A 26,054-nucleotide genomic window follows, 5' to 3' on the forward strand; every position below is an offset into this window, starting at 1 on the left:
ATACTGGGAACAAATAATGATTAGCTTCATCTTATGGACATAATTTGTTTTTAAATTCAGTAAAAACTAAAAACATCTCAGTACGTTTCTATCCACATATATTTACTTTGCTTAAAAAATATTACTCTCATCCAATTACTAACAGTTTAATAGCAGAAAAAAATAAATAAACAAAAGTTGTGTGTATAATTAACAAAAACTGTGGCATATTTTTTAAACCCATGTGGTCTTCTAGTTTTGGACTACCTCTGCTCTTCACGTGACTTCATCACCTTTGTACCTCCAGTGTTTCCCTTTGTAACATTCACTTAGAAAAATTCAATTAGATAGTTTAAAAAATGCTCCACAGAGAAAGGAGAGCAACAGCAATGTGAAAGTAAGGCAATTAAAAAAAAAAAAAATATATATATATATATATATATATATATATATATATATATATATATATTCTAGACAATAATACTCAACATCCATTTTCCAAATCTTTCTCCTCCTGGTTTATGGGCCCTGCAAACATTAGTCTATCTCTTCAGGTCTTGGTGTCTAGTCTCTTTTCTACAGACTTCACCAGCAGCTCAGCGTACTGCTCCAGCAGAGCCAGGGCCTTCTCTCTGTCACAGTTTACCCCTGGGGGCCCTTCAGATTGGGGTGAGGAAGGATGAGGCAGAGAGTCCAGCTCATCCTTAACTGTAAGCAGCGCCTTGGACAGGATGCTCCTCATCTCATGTTGATCTTCACTGGTCTGTTGGCTATGTTGTAGTACCTGTTGTTAATGAACACATGCATATATAAAGTAAGTCAGCCATCCAAACTTCCAGAAATTAAAAGGAAAGCCAATGATGGAGTGAAAGTTGTAGTACCCTGAACGACCACTTGAGGCTTGCCCAAAAGCAGAGTCAAGTCTCCATGCCGTTTCATGTTAAAATACTCAACTTTACAGAAGAAATAAACATGTTTTCCACCAGATAGAAAATGATTGTAGTTCTTATAGAGCACTTTCCCTTTCATAACAAAGTGTGAATGTTTTTATAATTCACCCATTTAAAATCTGTTAAGCATTTAATATGGGCTACTTTGTAGCTACTTTGAATGGCAAAAGTAGCTACACCCATCCTGTTCACCATTTAATGTACTAAAACATACACTTTATTTGGTAAGTATATATTTTTTTAAATCTTTTTTTTTTCACTAGGCCACCTACACATTACACCAACAGGAGCTGCTCCACCCTGGAAACCCATGAGCTATGAAGCTCCCGGCACACAGTTTTTGATGATAATGACACAGGAGTTACTGAGTCAGCAAAGTGCTTGTGGTGACTTTAACAAAATATGTGCCTCAGTACTCAGCAACCCCGCTCTATAACGCTTCCACTTTACAGTAATATCACATCATGTAGTATCTGGGAGGGAAGAAATTTCACAAGCTAACTTTTTGCATAGTGGCATCCTATTACACTACAGCATCTCGTTTAAATTTAGTAAACTCTTGAAAACTAATTTTTTTCTCACAAATGTTTGTAAAAGCAGACTGCATGGCTAGGTGTTTGATTATATACACATGTGGCAGTGGGATTGAAAACACGTGAATTCAAAAATTAAGGGTTGTGACCAATGTTATCTATATAGTGTACCTTCCAGTGTGGCTTGCTGTGTAGTTTACTGTACTAGCGTCCCATCCAAAAAGTCCCTGCTAAGATTTTGGTGAGTTAAATTCTACAATTTCCTGTGTTCATTACTCAACCCTAATCAGCAGGTATCTGGATCCATGCGTGCACACATACACTTTATTGATACTTTATTGATACCCTAACCCTTGGTTGGATAATAGATTGGGTAGCAGGCTAACCAAGCTAGCATGCTAACCAAGCTAGCTAGCATTAGCTGATAACAGTTAACCCTCTTGTTTAAATGTAGTCACTTCTGACTATATTTAAAAAACAAAAACAAAGCAAAAACAACAAGGTGAAAGCCATGTTGAGAATTTTAAAATGGGTGGCTTTAAAATGCCCAGACACACATGTCTTTTATGCAGTTCATGCAGTCAACAGGCAGCCAGGGGCACACACAGATGGGCAGTGCCTTTATCTCTTCTTTCGCTTCATCAGATTATAGATGTTTGCTTTTCCCCTTTGTCTTATTCTCTCTCTGTTTCCTGCTTTCTATCAAGTTCTCCATCCACCCACCATTTTCACGCATTCATATACACAGACGCACACACTGACCGTAGTGTATAACATGACAGTTTTCCGCAGACTGCTGTGAAGGTCGGTAACAACCTGCCTACAAGTTTCCAAGGTGACTGAGCGATCTGCAGAGAGAGATAGAGAGAATGAATTTCAAGTATGGCACAGCATGCAGAAAATCAGCACCAAACCCAGAAGCACAAATAGCACAAACACAAGCGTGCGCTGTTATCGAGCGAAGTAGGAGAGCGGTAAACGTTGTGCAAAAGGTTGAAGAGCATATAAGAAAGAAAGAGGGAAAAGTTGGTATCAGAAAAGAAACAAACAGTTGAGGAGGTTGCTGCAAAAAGCTGCAGAGCTGTAACAGTGTAAACTAAGAAAACTGATTTCACAGTTTATATCATCCAGCAAAACACAGTTTCAGGTACAGAGCTGCTATCACTTAATGCCATTTAAGGTTTCTGTGTTTTTCAAATTGAAATGAAGCGAAAAGAAATTCCTGGCCTTTGAAAGGCGCTTATCATTCAGGGAACAGCCGGGAGGGAAGTATGACGAAGGGGATGGCGTTATTGTAAGATTCACCAGAGCACTTTAAAACTATTAGATACCTTTTATTTACTGAGCGAGTGAGCAATGTGAGGAAAACTCTGCACTGCCCATTAACTGAGGCTTTGTATTTGACGTCACAGCAGAGTCTAAGTAATATTCAAATTCACCTGCAAATTTCCCCAGATAATGGAAAACAGTACCTGGTGTGCAAACATGAGGCCATAACGGAAAATGTTCATCCTTTTCAGGAAGTACAAATGTGCAAATTTTATGAAAATCATCCATATTTTGATATTAGAGGGAGGCGAGAAGAGGGCTGAAGACAAAGAAGCTAAAGGAATGAAAGTAACAAAATGTAACAAATATAAATGTAACAAATGTAACAAAAAAAGCAGATATTTAAAACTTGTTGTTCTGTCATGTGTCGTCCTTGTAAAGGTCTAACTGGAAGCAGGCAGATAATATGAGACAGATAAGACTGACAGGCAGTACTGAAAAACATCAGGGGACGTAGCAACAACTAGAAAAAATTGCATTTCCTGCGAAAATGCTGTGTGGATGCCTTACGCTGAAGATTTCTGCTGAAAAAAGCAGAAAAAGTTGAAAAAACAAAAAACATTGCCCTGAGCGAGATTCGAACCTGGCCTTTCTGATCTATAGGCGGCGTCTCACCTTACTGGACCAAACTGATTCTTACAAAGAAGAGGTGGAGAGACTGACAATTCTGGTGAAATTAGCAGAAGCTGCTTAGTATTGTGCTAATAAGAGGTGAAAAGGCTAAACATTTAGCAGAAAAGAGGTGAATCAGAAGAAGTTCTGCTGAAAAGAGGTAAAGAAGCAAAAAGATGAGTTGAAAAGAGGTGTAGAAGTGCTTGCTGAAGATGGCTGTATGTGTAATGACACACTGGAGAGTGTCAAGAAAGCAGAGCGCATGCAAGCAGGGAACATGTGTAGCAACTGTCACAGGTAGGATTCGAAACTCTGCCCCCGGGTCTCACGGCAGCTGCCCTACCCTCTGAGCCAAATGAGTTCTGGTCTCAAGCAAATATATGATGAGAGAGAAAATGTGCACTGTGGAGCAGAAGCTCAAATTAGCAGAAAAGAGGTGAAGAGGAAGAACTTTGTTGTGAAATGAGGTAAAGAAACTGAAATTTGTGCTTAAAACAAGTGAAAAAGCTGAACTCTGAAATCCTGCTAAAACAGCAGAAGAGGCTGATATTTTTCAGCTACTCACTGAGCCAAACTGGTTCTCACGTAACTGAAAAAAGGTGGAAAAGCTTAAAATTCTAATGAAAACAGCAGAAGAGGCTAAGTGCACTGTGGAGCAGGAGCTCTAATTAGCAGAAAAGAGGTGAAGAGGAATAATTTCTGCTGAAAAGAGGTAAAGAAGCAAAAAGCCGAGTTGAAAAGAAGTGTAGAAGCAGAAGTGCTTGCTGAAGATGGCTGTATGTGTAATGACACACTGGAGAGTGTCAAGAAAGCAGAGCGCATGCAAGCAGTGAACATGTGTAGCAGCTGTCACAGGTAGGATTCGAACCTCTGCCACCGGGTCTCACGACAGATGCCCTACCCTCTGAGCCAAATGAGTTCTGGTCACAAGCAAAGATATGATGAGAGGGAAAATGTGCACTGTGGAGCAGCAGCTCAAATTAGCAGAAAAGAGGTGAAGAGGAAGAACTTTGTTGTGAAATGAGGTAAAGAAACTGAAATTTGTGCTTAAAACAAGTGAAAAAGCTGAACTCTGAAATCCTGCTAAAACAGCAGAAGAGGCTGATATTTTTCAGCTACTCATTGAGCCAAACTGGTTCTCACGTAACTGAAAAAAGGTGGAAAAGCTTAAAATTCTAATGAAAACAGCAGAAGAGGCTGAGTGCACTGTGGAACAGAAGCTCAAATTAGCAGAAAAGAGGTGAAAACAGCAGAAGAGGGTGAGATTTGTGCTGATAAGAGGTGAAACTGCGGAACCAATCAGAGGTACTGCTTCTGTCTGCTTCATCAGGCTGTGTACTTGTATGTATTTCTGCCATAGACTGTTAACCAGAATCTGAGGTCCATATTAGAAAAGCTGCTAAAATCATTAAACTTTGCAGAATTGTAATAAATTATCAATATGAATTACCGGTCTGTGATAGTGTATAAATTTGTAGTTAAAAAAAAAACATGTGGGCCAAGGTGGAATCGAACCCACGACCTCTGGTCTGAAGAGCGGTGTCATTACCAATCGCGCCACCTCTAAGGGGGCGGGCGCTTTGAAAAAAAGGGTGATGAGGAGTCAGAATTAGATCGCGGTGAGACGCGAAAAACGCCGTTTTTTGGAGTTACAAAACGTCGTGTAACTCAAAAACTAGGTGGGATAGAAGCATAATTCTTGCACTGGGTGAATCAGCGGACTTTGGTGTACTTTGACTGCGATTTACATAGCTCTTTGTATCTCCGTCGCGGAGATATGACGAGAGAAGAAACGGCTTCATTTTCGGAATTTGAAAAATGAGAGGAGGACAGATTTCCACCCCTCAAACAAGTCTAACTCATCTCAGAACGGTAATAGGTGAGAAAATAATTCTTGAATTGTGAGTGTCAGGAGTGTCTGAAGATATACAGGGACAAGCCTCATGTCTTAACTTTGCTTCGTTAAGGAGATATGACGATTTGAAAATGCCTTCAGTTTCAGTATTTCAGCTCTGAGTTTCACAACCTCCCCATAGACTTTGAATGGGGAGTTTTTAGACCATGTGTCACTTCGAGGCAAATTGTGAAAAAAACGTAACTCTCACAATAATTATAGTGACACTGTCTTAAAGCCAGCAAAAATACCTACGTTTTGATGTATAATTTGTGGAAGTTGAGTGGAAATTGAGCGAGTAGCAAGGAGTTGTTCAGACATGAAGAGAAAATTCAGAACGGACGAGTGTGCAGTGGGAGTTAATTGCATAGCAACCATAGCAACACATGTATTTTCTGAAAAATCACAAAGTTGTAACTGAAAACTTAAAGAGTCATTACATGAAAACGGTAACAGATATGAAAAAGCTGAATCACACAGGAATAGCCCAATCATCTGAGAACGTTTTAAAGTTTGAATGGAGTTTCTAGGTGAAAGTATGAGGAAGTAGTTAAGTTTCAAAGACAAGCAAGTTTTAGCAGAATTGTAGAAGTTTCCCATTCATTTCAATGGGACAAATTAAAGGAAAAAAGTGTAATATTTTAAAAAGTATAATAGTAATAAGTACCAAAAGATATAGCAGTCGAAAGCAGAAATAGCAGAACAGTTTAGAGTTTGAATGGTAAAAATCGGCTGAAAACTGAGGGAGTAGTTAAGCGGCAAAGAAACGGAGCAACTAGAATAATAAAGGATAAAGAATAAAGAGAAACAGGATCTCAATAGTGTGGATGCCTACGGCATCCACCCAAATAAGAGGAGGGTTGGTTAAAGAAGTCGTGGGAGGACAAACCTGGCTGTGGGCTTGATGTGTGGGCCTGTTCAGGCACCAGAGGGCACTCTTTAGCTACAGCCACCTGACCTGGCTCCTTGGCACTGGGAATAAAAGCCAGAAATGTAAGTCAGTTGCAGTGGCAGTACTAATTCTTGTATATAAGATACCCAGAACTGAACAGATACAATGAACAAATACCACTGCAGCCAACTCATATTGTGTATGAAGCAAATAACTAGCAATTTGATGTGCGACTGTTAAAAAACATCTAGCAAAGTCTTCACAAGTGATATAAAACTTCACCTCTCAGAAACTGAGTCCCTTTTCTGCTTCACAGGCATGGAACATGACAAAGAGGAATCCAAACTTAGAGACAGGTGCCTGCCTAATGCTGAAAATAACAAGATAAAATCACGTTCAAGCACACAGTTAGCCGATCGGCTCCTTAGCTCTGTGGAGACATCAAAAAGTACACGACTGGCCGGCGTTCTGACCTTGTTTGTTTAGGGGAGTAGCTCTATGGTGACATCCGGGGTCTGTTGTAGGAGTAGAAGCCCTGCGGATATTTCCAGACCAACTTGAGCTTGGCTTCACCTCCAGGCACAGGCTGCGTCGAGGGCTGAGCGGCTGCTTAGGAAGTGGGATGCGAGAAGGAGGGACGTTCTGGCTGGCTGTAGGATGAGGTGGAGTCAAGGAGGGAATGTTTGATAGTGGAAGGGAATCTTTTGACGACGCAGACGATGGGAAAATCAGGACAGGACATGAGGCGAGCACGGGAGGCTCAGTTTCTACCTCCACAGACGACCTCCTCCTCTTGGAGAAAAAGGGGGATCCTGGCGGGGTCATTATATGGATGGCATCTCCAAAAGAGGAGGACCAGTTTTTTGCCACAGAGCTAGCAGTGGCGTTCATGTAAGAGTGCTGGGGCTTGAGTTTAGGGCTCTCCCATGGAAGTGGGGACTGGGATGACTGTGGGGACCCAGAGGAGTGTGAAGAAAAGCACGAGGAAGGTCTGGGAGAGGGTTCATTGAGGAAAAGCTGCTGAGGTCTCTTGTGCAACTCCCTCTGGTCACTAGAGGGCAGAGGGGAGGAAAGAGCTGCAGAAAAAGACAGTGAGAAGATTAATATGACTAATTCTAAGAAAGTAGAATTAAATTACACGTGCTAAAGTGTTATGAACTGATTCAGAAGACTACAAAGCAGTTACTTTCAACTCATGTGGGAAAATACACTGATTAATTTGGCAAATTTCAAAGAAACTGTAAGTCGGCAATGCAAATTATGTTTAAATACACTCTTGAGGCAGATTAACTTTCTCACAGTTGCCAGCGGATGGAATTACTGTAGTTCACTGAAAAATCAGACACAAACATTACAGGAACCACAGACAAATAAATGAGTGAATTGAAACCGGATCAAACGTACAGCGCGTGGCCAAGTCCTGGGCAGAGCGCGATTTTTGGATGCACGTCGTCCTGTCCAGCAGCAGCGAAGCTTTGGGGGGAGGATTAGAAAACCTCCAGAGGTGGGACCCTGTGGTCGTCGTCTTCTGGGGTGGACTGCTTCTCTCCTGAGCCCTGCTGAGACGCGATACAGCAACTTTACCATCTGTTCACGGCACACGTGAGTATTTTAGTCACATGACTGGCAGGAATAAAGCACAGTGAAATGTCTGCTGTTGTGCTGACATAGCCTTGTGACACAGCATCTATCCCCCCATGTTGTTCATACTGATCTTTTAGAATCATTTAGTGACTTTACGTTTCGCAGATCCGGTTTTGCCTCAAAAATGAAACCCCCATGACGCCTCTTAATGTATGTGCTTTCTTCTTACTTTGGCCCTTGAGCTTTCCCAGGGGACACGGGACTCTTATTTTCTGCGTTCCCGCTTACGCCATCTTCCATCAAGGGCCGCACTTTTGACACCGGGGGCTTAATGGAGCGGCCGCCTTGTTCCTTCCCGTTCGCTTTGGCAAACAGAAGCACGTCTCTGCGCAGAAAGGTAATACCGGGTAAGAGAAGCAGATAAGTGAGACACACATTATTCCCCTAACGTATGTGCAGATTGATATTACTCTCAGGTTTGTAAAGTCAATATGAAGCCTCATCCAGCAGTCAGTTAGCGTAAACTTTAAACAGGAGGGGGTTGCACTGCTTAAACAAGATATACCATGTGAATTAGCAAGCTTTAGATGTGCTGGTAGGTGGATTTGGAGACTTCTGCAGAGAGCCGCCTCTTTAACAGTAGCTTAGACATCATTTAGCCCCCAAAATATGAAGCTGTTTACACTTATATATCTCCACCTCCAAGAATAAAAAAAGAAAACAATTTCCTGCACAAAATCACCCGTAGAGGGTTAACAATGTGACTTTAAACTGACAGCTTGACTAGACAGGGAAAGTACACAGCGGCGTGTGAGAGTCCGCATGGGTTTGTAATTATAGCTGTTGAATCCACATTGGTCTGAAGTGGTCAGGCAGTACCGGTTATTATGTCCTCCGGCCAGGAAGCGTGAAGACATACTGAGCCTCGGGACTCTGCTCTGCTCAGCTGTGGATGGACATCAAGAAAAAACAAAAAGGAAGACAATTGAGACAGAGGCAGGAAGTAGAAGTGAGACTGAGAGGATAATAAGTGTTGACTGTGTCTGAATTTGCACGTGAGGTCATTTAAAGACGTCTGGGAAATAAAGCAATAATTCTTTTCTCCATGTCTGGAGGTGTTAGCCACAAACAGGCTATACATTAGTCATAACTAGACATCAAAAGGGTATCAATCTTCTGCCCCTGGCTCCCAACAACAAAGAGAATAAGGTTATTTCCCTAAAGCTCAAAGCACGCCTGCCTGTGTGTTCTGTGTTACCTGTAGTGCAGCCCTCCGACAGCGTCTCAAAGTTCTGCTTGAGGAAATCCGCTCGATCGCATCCGCCACTGTCCGTTATTGTCCTGAGAGCCTCGTCCATGCTCGTCACCCCTTCCCTTCGCTCCTCGTCCACCTCCTTCTCGTCGTTCTCCTCATCCGAGTTGTTCTCACTCAGATACTCTGCCTCTGCAGGATCTGAAAGCGAAAGCAAAATTAGACGCAGCAGAGACACAAGTATGACAGAGAAACCAAAGTCTTCAGTGGCCTTGATACAGCTTTTACACACAGGGAGGGGGGCAGCAGGTACTCTGTAATCCTTAAGAAATAACCAGCCTGGTAGTTTTATCTGACATTTCTCTTATCGAGCCTCGAAATAAAATAAAAATAAATAAATAAATAAAATCCATGTCTCTCTGCACGCCCAAATCCCTCTCTGCAGGTATGAGCTTCACTGTACATTGAAGAGATATTTTAAAGCTCCCCTGGACATTTTAAATCGTGATTTTAAATCCTGCGTTTGGCACACTTCAGAAAGAAAACCTGAGACTGAGCACAGGCAGGCAGAGAGTACTGCAACATGAAAAAACCTCACAACGTGAAGAAAGCTCACATTTTTTTTAGCATTATAAATATACAAAGACCTCTCAGTTATGCTGCAGTATCTGGTCTGGCCTTATGGACTGAAAAGGACGAAAGGCGATTATGAGGGCGGTCAGGAAGCCCGTTCTCTCACTCCCTTCACATTCCTGTGACTGCAGCAGCAGTTTGAGTGGTTTATGCTCATGTTATGCATTTTTCTTTTTTAGTTTTGTTACATTTAGTTTTGATGTTGGATTAGCTTAGATCAGATGTGGGGAATTAATCTCCCCAAGGGGGCGATGTGAGAAACTGGGACTGTTTTTGAGGGCTGTAACAGGGATGTACACCAGGCTGGTCAGAGTGGCAGCAGTTTAGTGTTGCTGATGGTTTATGGTTAGACTTTTCCTAGTTTTCTTTTGCTTCTTGTTCCTAATTAGTTATTAAAATTTGTGGGAACTGTGTGGCTTATTTCAGTTATGTAGAATCTCTTACAGCGTGGAGATAGACATACTGGGGGTTGTAACATATTTTTAAGGTGTTTAGACTTCTTGTGTTAGTTTTTGTGTTGAAAAACTGCAAAATCTTGATGAAAGTATGTAAATAATGTATGTATGTTCTCACCAGGGCATAAGCATGAATGCATCTAAAGCAGACAGTCTCCTGTCATGTGCTACTTGCTGAAAAAGTGCAACTGTGCTTTACACCATTTTTTGGAGTTCAGAGCTTTTGCACAAAAGACTCTTTTTTTTTAATGCTGCATGCATTCAGAGTAAGACCTTACCATCCAAAATATGATCTGGGCTGGACTCGCTGCTGTCATAATCCAAAGAGCAAGCGCTGTCTGGGCTGCGGCTGTCCTGGCTCTCGATACGGATCCCTCGTCCTTGCATCCTGCAGTAATCGCTGATGTAATGGAATCACCGACGTGGGAGCAACGAGGAATGGGGAGGGGGGGGTGCAGAAAGAGAGAAACAGCAAACTGAGAATAGAAAAGGACTTTTGTTGTCTTGCAGTGGCATTGCAATCAGTCGGGCAAAACAGTGCGTAGCAGGCAGAGGTTTACCTGTCCAGAGGACTTGTGTCGTCCTCCTTTTCCTCAGGATAGAGCACATCTGTCCCCTTGGTGTCCCTGGAAGTGTGCGAGGACAGCCAGTCGGCGTCCGGCCAGGGTTGATGTCTCCTGGGTCTCTCTCCCATCTGCAGAAAACGGGCAGTGCAATTATACACTCACGGATCCACACAAGCAGCTTCCTATATCTCCCTTATAGACAAACAGAACGTACCACAGGCTCCTGGAGGCCGAGCGAGCTCTGCCTCTCTCTGTCATGTGGGGGGCAGCTGGGGTTTTTCTTCGGAGCAAAGGTTTCCAGTTGCGTCAGGTCCAGCATGGATTTAACCATCACTTCCAATGAGCCCATACGATGAGACCAACGCCTCCGGGGACGCTTTGAGGACTCAGGGATGACTTGGCTGACGACTCCATGCTGGGAATATACATTATACACAGCACAGTACAATTATTCACCCTTTCCATCACATTTGTTGCTATGGAAGAAACTGTATGGCATCATTAACACACAGGGATGCGGGGTTTTTTTTTTCATTTTTGTTTTCTTTAATGGAACAAAAAGCAAATACTGCATGTTAGGATGCTTTAAGTTGTGCTTTCTTAGAATAGTCCAAAATGATTTATTTTATTTAAAGTCATAACAAACATCTACCTTTGTCAGCTCCCAGTCCTGTCCTTCATCTGAGCCTCCTGTTGCAGGAAGGAGCACAATGATTACAAAGTTAATAGAGGAAGTCAGTTTAAAACAATTTTGGTTGTTTTCCAGATTCTGCTGCACTCTGCAAAGAAGCCGAATGTCAGGGCAGTGCACCAGTGGAGGATTGTCTACCTATTACTAAACCCTTTTGACCTCATTGATGTAAAAAAAAAAACCAAAAGCAGTTACCGCTATGTTTATTCATGTCATCAATTATCACACAGTACCTGTGTCCTCCTCTTCGTGGCTGCTGGCGGAAGAAGAATGGGTCGCGTTGTCTTCGGGGTCATTGGCATCGTCGTTCGCCGCTCTGTCGTCCTCCTCGTGTTCACGGTCGCTGTCAGAGGACAGACCCCCCAGAGCAGGAGCGCTGTACACCTCACGCCTGGGTAACACAGCGAAAGAGTCAACAAGATGAATATTCTATCTGTGTTGCCATGTCATTATACGCGAAGGGAATACATTCGCTTGAGGTGGGCTCTTTATCATCGGCGCTGGGTTCGCGGAAAGAATGTACTCAATTAACAGGTGGAGGTGTGCTGGTGTCGTCACCTGAGACTGGAGGTTTTGCTGGGTGGTGTGTTTGGGTTTTCTCTGAGCTGGTGCAGCCTCTCTCTCATGGTGATTGTCAGCTCCGGGGACAGCCTCCACACAAAGATGCAGCTGGGGGAGATAAAAGCATTAAATATTCAAGATTTCATTTCAGCTCGGAAGCATCTGCAAACACATTTCCACAGCCATTTCCTACAGCTGCAGCGGCAGAAGATTGCCTCGGCCTGGGTGCAAGGACATCTCTGAGAGGCGGTTTCTCACCTATCTCCAGATACAGAAATCAAATGCCGGCAATCGCTGGTAAACTTAATCCCAGTGACGATTTCTGCCAAACAAAAACAAGAAAAAAAAAGGCTTGTTAGCGCTCATTATGTTCTCTGTCATTGTGGTTAGATTTATTCTGTGATAGCTGCGTTACCAGAATGTCCAAACATAGTGGCCACACACTCCCCGGTGTAGAAGTCAAAGATGCTGATGGTTTTATCGGAGCAGCTGGTGGCCACGTATTGACCAGAGGGATCGATCTGAACCTGCCACACCCAACACAAAAGAGCCTTTTAGTATCTCTCTCTATATATGTGTGTGTATATATATATATACAGACAGAAAGAAAAAAGGTGTTTCAACTGTGGAGAAAAATGTTACCCTGAGCAGACTTCCATCTTCACTCAAAGATCCTTTATAGAGTTTTTTCTGTTTGCCGCTGCTGATGTTGAAAATCCTGCAGAGAGAAGGAAGAGATAAGCCCCGGCGCCTTTAAAGAACACGTTCCTAGCGAAGCTCGTGTATCTTTGAAGCCGCGTGCCCTCGCTTACCTGATGCAGCGGTCCTGACAGCCAACAGCGGCGTACTTGCAGGTGGCGTCTACGTCCATGTCGTAAAGCGTGGTCTTCCTCACCATGTGGTGAGAACGCCTGAACTCTGTTCCTTTGTCGGTCTGTGAAACAGAACAAGACAGTGTCAGGCCTGCGCTGGAGGAGGGTAGGGAAAATATCAGGGGTATTTTAGCAGAATGCATGATGTGACTTTTATTCTGAGCGTGCTGAACTCAATATAACCTGCAAAGAGAAATATGCGCAGCTTTACAGTCATTGAGCCAAGTCTCCAAAGGCTGCAGAGATCAGCTTGACTCAGGATCAATATCTGCATATTAAAAGGTGGGTATACAGCTAGTTGTTGCGTACAATAATGGAGTTGGGAAAATAGACTGAACATGTTTGGCAGTTAGAATAGGTCAAGGTTTAGACCACAGAGAATCAGCTTTTGTGCATCACTACCATCATCATCATCATCATCATATAGACATAGTCAGAAAAGGGTACTCTTTGCAGCTCATCCTTGAAAACGGCACAGAAGAAGCTCATTTCTGCTCTGCCGGAGCACAAACCTGTCACAACAACTTTCTAAAATGAGCACTCCATAAATGTCTGTACGCCAAAGAGAAGGTTCACTTTAGACTAACAAGCCCTTGTTTACTGCGCTCCGGAAAAAACAAAACAAAAAAACAACTTAATGTTCTGAGTCACTGCAGTGGCCTAAATCCCGTCTCAAGTTTATGAAAAATGCTGTAAGTGGCCTGCTAACCCAGAAGCAATTCCAGAGCAAAAGAATGTCGCCTCCTTTTTTTTCCTCTCTTTTTTTGTATTTCATAGTTATACAACTTGTAGCACAAACGCTCCTTTTGTGGTCTGTGCTCTAGAATTGCTAAACAGATTGTGTTACCATTGTGCCAATAAGTGTGACCTAAATGAGAGGAATTAATGAAAAAAAATAAGTCAAATGCAATGAAGCTCTTTGTGGCCAGAATTAGTTATTCAGAAGAATATCGCAGGCAGTACTTTGATGAAGTCAGAATAGCTGGTTCACTGTTTCCAGTCTACAATGAGGTGGCTGTTTCCTACCTTGTTAGCATTTAGCAGCCTGCATATACATTAGCTTTAACATTGGCGTTTGGCAGGAGTTTTTTGTGTCACTCATGCTTTTGCGTGTGTTTGTTGGGTAATATCCAACATCTGATGTTACCTTGTGGGCTGTGCGGAAATAGATGCTCTTGTCTGCCCCACAGCTGATCATTCTCACCTTGTTGTCATTGGCTAAAGAACAAAAAACAAAAGCATTTAGTCATCGTGTCTTCATGCACGTTCAATCATCCAGGCAAGGAAATCCCAGAAAGTGGATTCTGTTCATCTAGACGGAACGTTTTCAGTAGGAGAAATGATTTGTGTGAGAGGATTACCCTGCCCTCAACACCGACCAAGTGTGTCATTGTTGAGGGCAGAAACATGGTGGCGCCGTGGGTTCCCCAGTTTCACCCACTGTGGCCGATTTGTATATGGAGGAAGCAGAAAAGAGGACTCTACCATCCTACCCTGGGACACCACCGAGTAATCGGTTCACATATGTGGATAACACCTGGGTGAAAATCAAATCTCAGGATGTCCCACAATTCAGTGATCACATTAACTCAGTGAACAAACACATCCAGTTCACCATGGAGGGTGTAAAAAATGACAGGTTAGCTTTCCTAGACTGTGAAATTCCTATCAGTAATGGACAACATTTGAAAGTCAATGGAAACAACCTCTAGCCAGGCGGATGGCAGAACACAGGCCAGGACTCCACAGTCTATTTACATCTACAGGCCAGTGGCCGCTCTGTCAGTGGACAGGGAGGAACAGTAGTGGGGAGTCAAGGAGGCTATTTACGTGAAAAAGGAACGGCCATCTGTGAACTGAGGGGGCCTAAGGGTACATTGTTCACTATTTTACAGTGCTGTGATTACAGCTATACCCCAACTCTCTGTGAATAGCACTCATGGAGATTGATCAATGGTCGTGACAATTTGCATGTTAATGATCATGAAACTGACCTCACAGCCCATTGTTAGTCAGTGGTGCTGGTGTCAGTCATTATGCAAATGTAGTGTTTATGAGGTTGGAGAAGCCTGCAGACAGCTGAGACTGAGAAGCCACATGAGCGATGCAACGTTTCTGCCACTGAAAATGCGACATCCAGATGAACATTCCAGGATTTAGTCATCTTTTCATTCAAAAAATTGAAACCTGACCACAGAGACACCCCAATATTATACAGCAGCTTATTATACAATTACACTTTGACCTTTTTAGTATGAAACTTACTTTTATGTTACCAAGATAAGGTTTTGCATGTTGTTTAAGAAGTTAGCTGGTTAGCTGAGCAATCTTGTCTGTTGCAAAATGGATACAAAGCTAAAGCTGATATCCCTGCACTTCCACGTAAATAATGCAGAACTAGAGACGGAAATTTAAGCGATATGGACAAAATCACCTAAACATTACACCCACAGGAGCTGCTCCACCATGGAGACCCATGTCATAAAGCTCGGAGCACACAGTTCTTGTGCTGATGTTAATGCCAGAAGAGGTTTGGAGCTCTGCAGTTATTGAGTTAGCTTAGTGTTCTGGCATCTTCTATGCAATACGTGCTGCTACACTGGGCAACCCCGCTCTGTATCTTTAAGTGGTGTTTAGGGGTGAGAGCCGCTGTGGTTTCTAAACCACTTTGTAGTAATACCACTAATACACACATTTTTTTGACTTGCTGCAGTGGTGGCATCCCATTAAAGTACCAGTTTAAAATGACCCGCTCTTTCATAAATGTTTTTGAAAGCAGGTTAATGGGACTGAAAAAAAATCTTTGAATTTCAAAGATGAGGAGGTGTGGCCCAGTACTTTTTGTCCATACGGTGCATAACTCGTCATTTCTTTCTCTACATGGAAAACAGCTGTAGGCCAAATACTTATCCTTTTTCTGCCCACTGACTCATCATTTGCAGACATGACCACCATGCAGAAATACACCAGAGGAACTCAAACCCAGCTAGACTCATCCCTAGGGCAGCATTTCTGCAGTTCAGCTTCTTCCAGCATGAAGTAATTGGTAGCTTAAAAGCTAAGCTTTCAAAGTAGTTTGCCCCAAACTGCCTATTTTATATTAACCCACTATTATCAGTAAAAGAATTTTACAGTTCATGAAAAAGTCCAGAGACAGTAGATTAGTGCCTCTTCAAAAATCTACATTTGAAACCGTGACAGTAAGTGGTGCAAACATTTCATATCGGCTGAAGAAGAGAAAGCAAAGTGCAACTGAAAGGCTTTGCTCAAGCAACCAAAACTCCACCTGAATACACACGTAACCGTCATTTATTATTGAAACAAGTCGTGCGGCGTGTGAAATAAAAGAGGGACTTTGTGTGGGGCTGAGCGGAGATGAAAGCGTCGGATTAAGGAAAGATTAGCCGTCAGATGTTGACAGCTTCTCAAGTGTCTCACCAGCAAAGCGGACGGCTGTTATGGATGAAGAGTGTTCGTCGAGTGTTTGCACCAGACTGTAGTCGTCTTCTGCATCCAAGACGTGGATCAGACGATCCCTGCTGGCTGTGGCCAGCAGCTTCAGCCCTGAGAGAAATCAGACCACATAATCACCTACTGTATTCACAGCCAATGTGCAAATATTCTCCAAGCGTGTCATCATTATAGTAACTAATACAGTCTCACACACACACTGACCTGTTTCTGGTTTACTGTATTCGAGGCTGAGGATCTCAGCATCATGGGCTTCCACCTTAAGAATCTCCTTCATGCTGCTGAGGTCATGAACCCTGCAGAATATCACAGTTTTAGGACAGAGGTCACGTCAGTCTGTCATCAGCCTCAGCCTTAGTCTTCTAGTCCTACCTCAGCATGCCATTGCGATCTCCAGATGCCAGGTGTTTGCCGTCTGGGCTGACACAGATGGTCCTGATGCCCGTCCTGGTTTCCGCTGTCTGTCCATCCCCCGACTTGACCTCTGAATTCGCACTTGTTGAACACTCTGAATCCAGCAAGGTGCTGGTGTTCCCGTCGATGTAGATTATATTCAAAAGATCCTTTATAGAAATGAGGGAGACAGAAAGTAACTCTTCACAGCTGTACTTGAAACACAGCTGAAGAGAATACGGATCTTGGAAGTCAACCTCACTTGGCTCAGGATGTTTGGAGAATGAGTTTGTGTCCAGTCGTCCATGCGCCACACTCTCACGGTGTTATCAGCTGAACTAGTGAGGAATGCGCCTGATGACAAACCAGAAGCCACTTCTTCTGGAACATCTGGAAACACCTGGGGAGTAGTGACAAAAGGAGGAGGTTCAGTTAATAATAAACTAGATGAGGGTAAAAAAAAGCACGATTTTAAGAAACAATTAATGCTGTAAGTTAGATTTCTAGAAATGCAGTTTCACTATGCTGTGAATTGTCTTACATCGACTGTTATCACCAGTTTCAAGCTGCCAAATTCTGATGCACAATGTTCAGTACAACAGCACAACAGCTCCAAGTTTCCCAGTTTTGTTCGTGTAATGATCCCCAATGTGCCGCAAATTACTAACCGAATCAATAGGTAGAATCCAATCTGTTGTACTGCTGTAATCCTATTGAGCCAGGAGGCTTGAGGAAACACACTGAACATCTCACAGCTTTTAAAGAGGTTATATAAATTCACTTCCTCCTGCATGCATTTACCTCCAGGTCCCAGACACAGGCGGGATGAAAGAGGGCAGAGTGCACCTTCCCCACCCGCTGCACATCTCTCACGTCCCACACATACAGGCTGTGGTCATTATATACACAGCTGAGCCGGCAGCTGACGGGGTCATAGGTAACGGCAACGGTGTCTGGGTAACGGGCATCCGCTGTGGCGTTGAACAGATGACTGTGGGAATGAAAGGTTGGGACAACAGGAATAGATGTTTTCTTTGTAAAAATCCGACATCCTCGAGAATAAAAAACATTTAGACGAGACTCGGGCTTGCACTGCTTGAGACAGAAAGCTCTATTAATAGAGCTCACTTGATCCTGCAGTGGATCAGTGCTAAAGAAAGGCCGAGTTACTCCTGAGCTCTTCCTCACCTGGCCTCAGTCATGGAGGAGACGTCAGAGCCGAGGGGGTGCGGCCACGGCAGCGTGCACACAAAGTGCAAGTCAGCGGGTCTGAAGGCTCGCACCGTTCCATCGGCACAGCCGCAGAAGATCATGTGTTCAGACAGAGAGAGCGACTGAGCCAGCCCGGTCTGCACGGAAAGACACATGCCAGATAATCAGCTCACAAGTCATAGCTTCATAGTCTTTCTGAGAAAATGGTAAACATTCGTATTCATTCAAGTCTGAAAAATTAAGCTAATTATGCTCCTGCAGATAATATTACATCATTGCTTTGGCTGAGTCCTCTGCAAAGGTTACGGAGGAGTAGAAAAGCAGCCCCGTTGGAGCTTTTCCAAACACATCCTGTACCTGTCCTTGCTTCTAAATCTTCTAAGATCCTCTTCACCCGTTCAATAAACACGTATGGTTACTGACCTAAGGCATTTGTGCCTGTACTGTACTCAAATAATAACTAAATGAACATGCATGTTAGTGCTGAATGAGGCCAATACCACATAAAGAACAAATATGTTACATTCAGCTACCATTTAATAAAAATGAACAGTAGTGGCAGTTAAGAGTAGAGCATTGTTTCACAATATTTTGCTTGGCGATACTGTAAAGATTCAGGAGAGCAAATATCATCATTTTTATTAAGTAAGTTAAAATACTCGAACAAGAGGGCTCATGTCCTACACCACTGACTGACTGCAACAACTCTCAGAGAGGCTGTCGGAGGTCTGCAAGTAACTGCTGTCTAATCTATAAATGCAGGTTGCAGATTGCCAACATGCTGGCATCAGTCTGAACGAGTCTTTGTTAATAAACACAACATGAGGGAAGTCGACTCAACAGATTTGAATTCGGTGATTTATCACAGCTTGACCCCGTTCAATTCATCTTGTGGCAGGTTTTAGTCAAAGTGTTGGTACTTGACAATATAATTTTGCAGCAAAAAATTACATAAATCCAAATAATTTAAGTATGATTACTTTATCTTATTAGATAAAACAAATACTGACAAAATTTTAATTTGAGATTTATGAATATCTCATTCATTTTGTTTTGTTTTCTTATATGTCACAAAATGTTAAAAATCACATTGATCATATAGTGGGGGTGTCTGGTTAGTCCCACCTCTACCTTTCACCTGCAGACAGCCCCTCCCCTCTCACTCACCCGAAGGTCCACCCACTTGTCCAGCATCCTCTTGCTGTTAAACTCACACAGCAGGCCAGAGGAAGTAATGCAGAAAGTGGAGTCTGATTTAGAGCCACGTCCACAAGCTACATCACAGAAGAAATTGTTCCTCAGCTCTCCCAGCAGCCCGGAGCGGCCCAGCAGAGGCACAGGAGCGCTGGCCTACATAGCACAGAGAGGTGATGGTTAGCCGATAAAGCTCCAACTGAAGGAGTTAAAGCGCTTCCCTGAAATGTTGCATGTGTGCTGCTGAAAATTAATAATCCCTGGGTCTCACAAATGTATTTGCATAATGTAAGAGTGCACTAAAGTTATTCAGTTATGCAAAAATAAAGCAGAAGTAAAAGGTAGGGAAATAACTCCAGGCAGTAATAAAAGATAGGAAAGCCTCTCATACCTTGTTGGCCTTGCAGTGATCCAGATACCAGAACTTGACATGCCTGTTCCCCACTGTGACAAAGTAGGAGCTGTCCTCGGAGAAAGACACACCTTTCACCTTACTGGACACCTTGTTAGCGGCCACTATTACATCTTTCTGCAAAGAACAACACATTCGAAAGAGATCACACAACTAAAACACAATAGGACTCGCTGCTCAACAGTGTAACATCACATTCACTACGTGGTTTTAGACATTTTCACTACTTTAAAGTTATTTTTTCATTTAGAGTTTGAAAAAATTGAGCTTAAAAATTGCCAGTCATCAGACATTAAACCATCATTGTCCTGATTAAAGCAGTCAGGAGAACGGAAGAAGGTGTAAAAGCACAAGTAGGATTTGAGCTTTAGAAACTTTCAAGGGAGACAAACCTTCCACGCCCAGACGTTGACCATCATGTCATGTTGATTTCCTACACTGACTATGTATTTGCCATTGGGGGAGAAAGCCACACAGGAGACGCCGTACTTGTGCTTCTGGAGCTCGGCCACTTGCTTCCGTTCTGCCACGTCCCATACCCTCACCGCCGGTAGGTGACCGCTCTGATGAGAAAAAAAAATGGTAAGGGGGGGAGGAGTCGACGTTTAAAAACAATGTTAGGTTGTTAGTAAGATGGCGAACACTCCTCCATTCATACACTAAAGGGTCTTAATGTTTTCGTCGACTGAAACAGGCTCCGCTCAGGAGTCACCTGTCATTCCTGTCTGTCCATCTCTCTAGAAGATCATCCTCTCTCTGTCCTCTGATTGTCTACTTGTCCCTTGACCTGCTCACATTATTCCCTCCTGGGGATCGAAAGTTCAGCAGACTATTTGTGTAGTCTCCTATTATAATATGGTAAAAGGACCTTTCAAAGGTCAGAGTTATTAGGTCCAAAAGAAATAGTGTGACATTCAACTGAAGACAGAGCTGCATACAAAAGACACACAAGAAGAGGAGGACAAAACAGCCTGCACATCCGCTGTCAGCCTGCCCCTGTATGTAAATGAGCTACTGTTTGATGAATGAGTGTGTGTGTGTGAGGGACATTTCTTATCAGATCACTCACTCGGGCATATCTTTTACTCCTCCTTTTAAAGGGCCTGTGGGAAAACATCTAATACAGCTGTGATGCGCTCAGCTTTGATCACCGAGCACAGCGGGTTAAAAAGAGGGCTCTAATATTTCTCCACCACATCCACTACGATCTCTAACCAGTTTTAATTACTCAAAGTATTCTAACGTTGGGAATTTAGCACATGGTTCCCTTTGAATTCCAGGAGAATCCAGGAGAACAGCCTATCCTCAAGTCTATTTGGGCTTTTGAACTTTGGTCTTTGTCGTCATGGCAACTGCTGCCTGCCCATCCACTTATGCAGAGAAGTCTTTAATCGGCTTTGATTGGCCGGGGAGGATTAAGATAGCGTGTTGTGTCGAGGCCCGCGTTGTAACTACAACAAAACCGATTCAAGATGCTTGACTGAAAAGACACATTACGCTGTGACACGACAGAACAAGGCCCTCTAAAGAGGAGAGGCTGCAAACACAGAGCTCTGCAGCAAGCCTCCATCCTGCTGGGGTGTCCGCAGCACAGCGCGCTAACTCCTTCTTATACTGTGGATAACTGAAGACGCGAACAAGCTAATTCTCTGGATTCTGCAGTAAATCTGAATTACTACAAACACCAGTCCTACTGTGATGTTCACTTGACACAGCAAAAACCGAAGAAAGCTAAACAGAAGACGAGAGGACAGACGCAAGTTTGAGTTTACCCGCAGAGACAAAGTGAGAAAAGTGAGGGTGATGAAACTCACCTCTCCTGTCACCAAGTGTTTGCCGTCAGGGGAAAAAGACAGAGCTGTGATGGTTTTCCTGTGAGAGGGACAGAGGATAACATCACAGCATGATTAGTTCAGTGCTGCTCTGCTTCAGTGAAGACTGTACTCGTGGGTGACTCACCTTGAAGTGTTGATAATGTGGTGCTGCCTGTTCTTTTTGGGGTTCAGTAAGACTACCACACACCTACAAAAGGAAACCAAGAAATGCAGTAATGCATATTAATGTCTGATATGGAAACAGGTCGAGAAACGATGCACATACTTAAGGAAAATGGCCATTTTATGTTAATAAATTAATGACAGAGTTTATAGGTGCAAATGTTTAAACATTCAAACTGTGCAACTCCAAAGAAAGCCTGATGCTAATGGCTGAATTTTATCTGGAAGTTTTTCCTTGGTGGTAACAGCGAGAAGTAGAAACACACTGTAAACATTGGTGCTGTTAATGTTCTAGGAAAGCATTAAATAATTGACATGTGTAGTGATTGCGAAAAAACAACTAATCATGTGCAGAAATGAATTTATGAAACTTACAAATGACCAAAAGATCAGCTGGATAACTTCTAATTCCTCTTTATTTTTATTTAATTTTACCCCACAACACAAAAATAACCCCAATAAATCATCAATATTTTCTGGTTTAAATCAGCTGTGTGTGTTGTGGTCAAAACTCTGCATTCATGATTTGTGTGAAACATACAGATGAAGTCAGGAGCTTGCGCACCCTCATCGTGGGCATGGACGAATGATGATTTTAGGCTTTTAATGATTCCTTTGAACTGTAAATACAAGTTGTTTCGATGTGTCACCACTTTGCAGAGTGAAGTGAGTTTTACATTACTCCAAAATCGACACCTTCAAGCTCGGCTGAAGTTTGCAGCTGCCAACATGCATGACCAAAAAGCCTTGGAGTAATATTTTACAGTCAGAAGAGACAAAAATTGAGCCATTTGGCAACAATGACAAGGGGTATGCCTTTCCGGAGTAAAGGTCAAACCTAAGCACAATGCACCTCCTGTGAAGCAGGGTGGTGGTAGCATCATGCTCTGGGGTCGTTTTGTAGTTGTACATTGCACCAGTTGGATATATTAATGAAGAAGGAGAACTACCTCCAAAATTTTCAGCTTCACCATAAATCAAAAGCTAGACGACTGAAACTTGGAGATGACTGGGTGTTCCTACAAAAACGAAATGAATAGGAACACAAGCGCGCACACACATTTTAAAACTTGGGTTGGGAAAGTGCACAAGATTTTCCGTCCTTAGTCTAGTTTTCAAAATACAGAATAACTTCCTTAGAGGGAACATTCAGAAAGAAGATTACACTACATTACATGAAAAATGAAAGCACGACTAGACATAACGTGAGTCATTTTTAGTCTATACTATATATTTCATCATATACTTTTCCATATTGAAATAACGGACGCATAATATTGTTACCTATTAATTCAAAATCCTTTTTGCATCCTAGCTCGTGAGCAGAACTTAGATCAGCATTGGACCTGCTAGTGAACTGCACCGTGCCAGGAAACCTGGTACAGAGCAGCTTGCACAGATTTAAACTGAGATAGCAGGTGGGTTGCCAGATTGTGCACCATTTAGTACAACGATGAGCAGAACCATTTGTGCAAAGACGTGCCCATGCATGCCTCACACAGACACACACACACACACACCCTTACACTCCTTTACACGTTGTTGCAATACTGCTCTAATTCTCCTCGTTTTTCCCCTTTGACCGCTGGCCTTCTTAATATTAATACAGCTTTGTTGGAAGGTTCCAGAACAAAATCAGCTCAAGTGCACAGATTTTGTTGCGACCTGGCAGGACCCTCTCTGCTTGTTTTTAAACACTGCTTTCACCCACTCCGAGGCCAACCCCCCCAGTATCACCACTGCAGATCTAAACCATCCAGCATAACCATCCTCATTTTTATATTCTATGCTGATTAAAGCTATAGCAGCAAGAATTAATAATACTGCACAACAAGCTATCACTGTGCCAGAGACAGCCTCCCCAAGGATGGGATAAAGAAAAAAAACCAACACAGAGCTCCAGTCCTCTGAGATGATGCAGAGATAACACACACGCAGAAATTTGCACACTAAACATCCGCATGAGGTAGATATGATAAGGCAGCTGGGAGCGAGCAAAGTGCTGATAAGTCAAAGGTCAGATTAGGAAGATAACAACGCATAAACAGTCTCTCTCATCTCACCCTGCAGGATAGGCCACAAGTCCAGATCGAGGGTCGCAGGCCAGAGCGCTGTTTCCTGAAGAGGTGATGCCCAACACTTTTTCCAGAGTCACCTGTAGAGAGACAACACAGGGCGGGTTTGGTTTTCAGGAATTCATCATAATTAGAAAAGAAAAATAAAATAGTGGAGGCTGACAGAAGAATAGAGAGAGAAGTCAGTAAAGACACAAGTAAATGTGCTGTTTGTGTACAACATTCTGGCATCTTATGTATTAAAAAGCAGCCTTTCCTGGCAGTTTCAAGATTCAGGCTGTCAAATCTGAAAAGTATTGATCACCGTTATTGTCTTTATTGCACACCTGCACAAACTCTGTGATAAACGAGCAGACTCTGAGCTGCTGATGTGCAGCACCAAGCGTGTCTTTGATTGATACGTGTCCAACAACAGGCTCGAGACAGAAAACTGTCGTCGTTTTATCTTTTGGGTGTTTGAGGCGTAAAAAAAAAAGAAAAAAGAAAAAGATCTCAAAGACAAAGTGAGGATGTGACAGCTGGCTTGGCTGCCTGTCTGTGTCTGCCTTGGGAATTAGAAACCAACTGCTGGCATCATTGATTAGTCTGAGTGAACATATGAATGTAGCCGAGCCTCAGTGTCCTACTAACAAAAGTGCAATAATAACATCAGCAAACAATAAAAAGAATCATAACAAATGCTTTCTAAGAACTCTAAATTAAAATTTTTTGTTTTTTTTAACTGACCAGTGTTAATAGATCATTTATAAGCAATTAATAAGCCAACCTTTTGGGTTGCCAGGTTATCAAAATGTCAATTTTGCCACTGTTTAAACATCACATTTGGCAGTAAATCAGCTATTAAATCGTGAATGCTTGCTTAATATAGGTGTTCCCAGTCCAGACACTGCAATATCTTCATTTTAATAAACAACGCCAGCTGTTCTCATAATGATTTATCACTACTCTGCCAACAGGTCGCAATAGCTGTTTTAATAATAATAAATGAGCGCCTATCTCTCAGTTTTCCACCCTGTAACGCGTGACTTGTTACAACCTGTGCATCAATAAATTGCACAAAAATACAGGATGCGGTAAAAACAATAAAACCGACAGCTCATATATGGAGGCTGATGTTTAATTTCTTTTTTGGTGAATACAATAAACATGAATTTTATGGCAGTTGTTTCATGGTTCAGGTTTTACAGGGTTAAGCAGGTGAAACGTTTGTACCTTAGATTTCCAATAATTACAGTAAAGTATCTCAGATCAGATTTTAGCTCCAGGTAAGCCTGCAGCACTAACAGGTCTGCAGCGGGACGCTTCTTCTGTCCGGCTGTTCTACTCACACATCAGAAGTTTTCGTACCTTGCTGGTGAGATTTTCTTTGCAGTTCTTTCCGGTGGATGGAGAACGCAGAAACTTCCTAATGCGACTTTTAATGGTGAATCCATCGCCCGGCATTTTTCTTAGCTTGGCAGCCCGGAGGCACGGCTCTGAGGGCTGCTGACCATCCACTGTGGCAATCCACGGACTGACGGAGTGTGGCGCGCACACGGGCTGGAGAAGAAGAAGCGAAGGGGAGCGCGTAATGATCCTGCTCCCAGGACTAAAACCTTCCGGCTGCAGAGCTTTACAAAGTGTGACAGAACTCCTGCAGCAGCCGGTGGGACATGTGGAGGCTAATCTCTCGAGTAAGTTCGCTGTTCTCTTCTTCTGTCGTTGCAGGGTCTCGTCTGAGCGCTGCGTTTGCAATGACAGGAGGAGACGGAGTCGCCGCTCAGCTCTTCGCTTGTTCCCGTGTGCCAGTGTGACATCACTGGTTTAATCCGAACCTGAACTGGTCCCATTCAGTGATTACATCAGCTTTTGCGCCTGATTTAATGGGATTAGAGAGACCGGTGCAGGGGACGTTTTGGGGAGCCACCAAAGAATTTATTAGGCTGCTGATTAGCAGACAGAGGTTCACTTATCTGGAAGTTCACTCGTAGTGAATGGGACTGTTTGCTTAAGTTAAAGCAATTTAGGTTTTGATTGTGTCTTTTTTTGAACACATTGACTCACGTTGTCTTGCACAAAGGCGATAATTAGATTACCATAACCTGGATGACTGAGATGTATACTGGTCACACTCCATAAAAAGAATACCCGATTAGTTTGCCAGAAAACATGAAAGATCCTGGACAGAACCAGGAATAATTCATTAAAGCGCGGAGGAGAGGGACAGCTCATGAGCAAAAACAAACCACACTAACACAGTGGAGGTGATGTTAAGGGCCTGTTTGGGTGCCTGTGGAACAGTTCAGTCAGTGTTCATTGATGATGTGACTGCTGATAGAAGCAGCAGGATGGATTGTGACATGTACAGGGCAACAATTTCTCCTCGGATTTAGACAAATGCTGCAAAACTGATCAGACAGACTTTCACAAGGCAAACAAATTAGATATTCTTCAATGGCCAAGTCAGTCACCTGATCTCAACCTAACAGAGCAGGTTTGCAGTTCTTACAAAAACTGA

At 42.9% G+C, this 26,054-nt stretch overlaps 1 protein-coding gene across 2 annotated transcripts; it reads right to left on the minus strand.

Moving 5' to 3' along the window:
- Window positions 1-488: 488 nt before the first annotated feature.
- On the minus strand, window positions 489-25,120 carry LOC146691576 (mitogen-activated protein kinase-binding protein 1-like). 2 transcript variants are annotated; one of them, XM_085431438.1, is made up of 33 exons: window positions 24,905-25,120; window positions 23,546-23,637; window positions 21,445-21,507; window positions 21,300-21,357; window positions 19,878-20,048; window positions 19,465-19,602; window positions 19,047-19,229; window positions 17,856-18,016; window positions 17,469-17,658; window positions 16,930-17,067; window positions 16,647-16,837; window positions 16,479-16,570; window positions 16,242-16,367; window positions 13,951-14,021; window positions 12,744-12,865; window positions 12,574-12,649; window positions 12,347-12,458; window positions 12,190-12,253; window positions 11,929-12,039; window positions 11,604-11,761; window positions 11,332-11,369; window positions 10,894-11,094; window positions 10,674-10,807; window positions 10,392-10,513; window positions 9,032-9,226; window positions 8,653-8,719; window positions 8,003-8,158; window positions 7,594-7,745; window positions 6,663-7,265; window positions 6,472-6,559; window positions 6,187-6,269; window positions 2,225-2,310; window positions 489-763 (listed from the first exon to the last, which is right to left on the minus strand). In XM_085431438.1, exons 1-33 carry the CDS (start codon window positions 24,998-25,000, stop codon window positions 530-532), a joined length of 4,572 nt encoding a protein of 1,523 aa, XP_085287564.1. In that variant the 5' UTR covers window positions 25,001-25,120; the 3' UTR covers window positions 489-529. The 2 variants fall into 2 exon arrangements, with proteins under 2 accessions (XP_085287564.1, XP_085287565.1); XM_085431439.1 differs by having other exon boundaries at window positions 7,594-7,748; window positions 24,905-25,053.
- Between the last annotated feature and the right edge of the window lie 934 nt (window positions 25,121-26,054).

The sequence above is a fragment of the Copadichromis virginalis genome, linkage group LG15, assembly GCF_057382275.1.
Source record: "Copadichromis virginalis isolate Kocher_CV1m ecotype Utaka linkage group LG15, C_Virginalis_male_GT1.1, whole genome shotgun sequence".
Classification (NCBI taxonomy): Eukaryota; Metazoa; Chordata; class Actinopteri; order Cichliformes; family Cichlidae; genus Copadichromis; species Copadichromis virginalis.

Excerpts from the sequence above, each read along its gene's own strand:
- LOC146691576 (XM_085431439.1), bottom strand. The coding sequence starts at position 25,000 with ATGCCGGGCGATGGATTCACCATTAAAAGTCGCATTAGGAAGTTTCTG. Across the intron at positions 18,017-19,046 it reads ACAAGTGGGTGGACCTTCGG|ACCGGGCTGGCTCAGTCGCT; the intron begins GTGAGTGAGAGG and ends CTTTCCGTGCAG. Across the intron at positions 764-2,224 it reads CTGTCATGTTATACACTACG|GTACTACAACATAGCCAACA; the intron begins GTCAGTGTGTGC and ends CATTAACAACAG.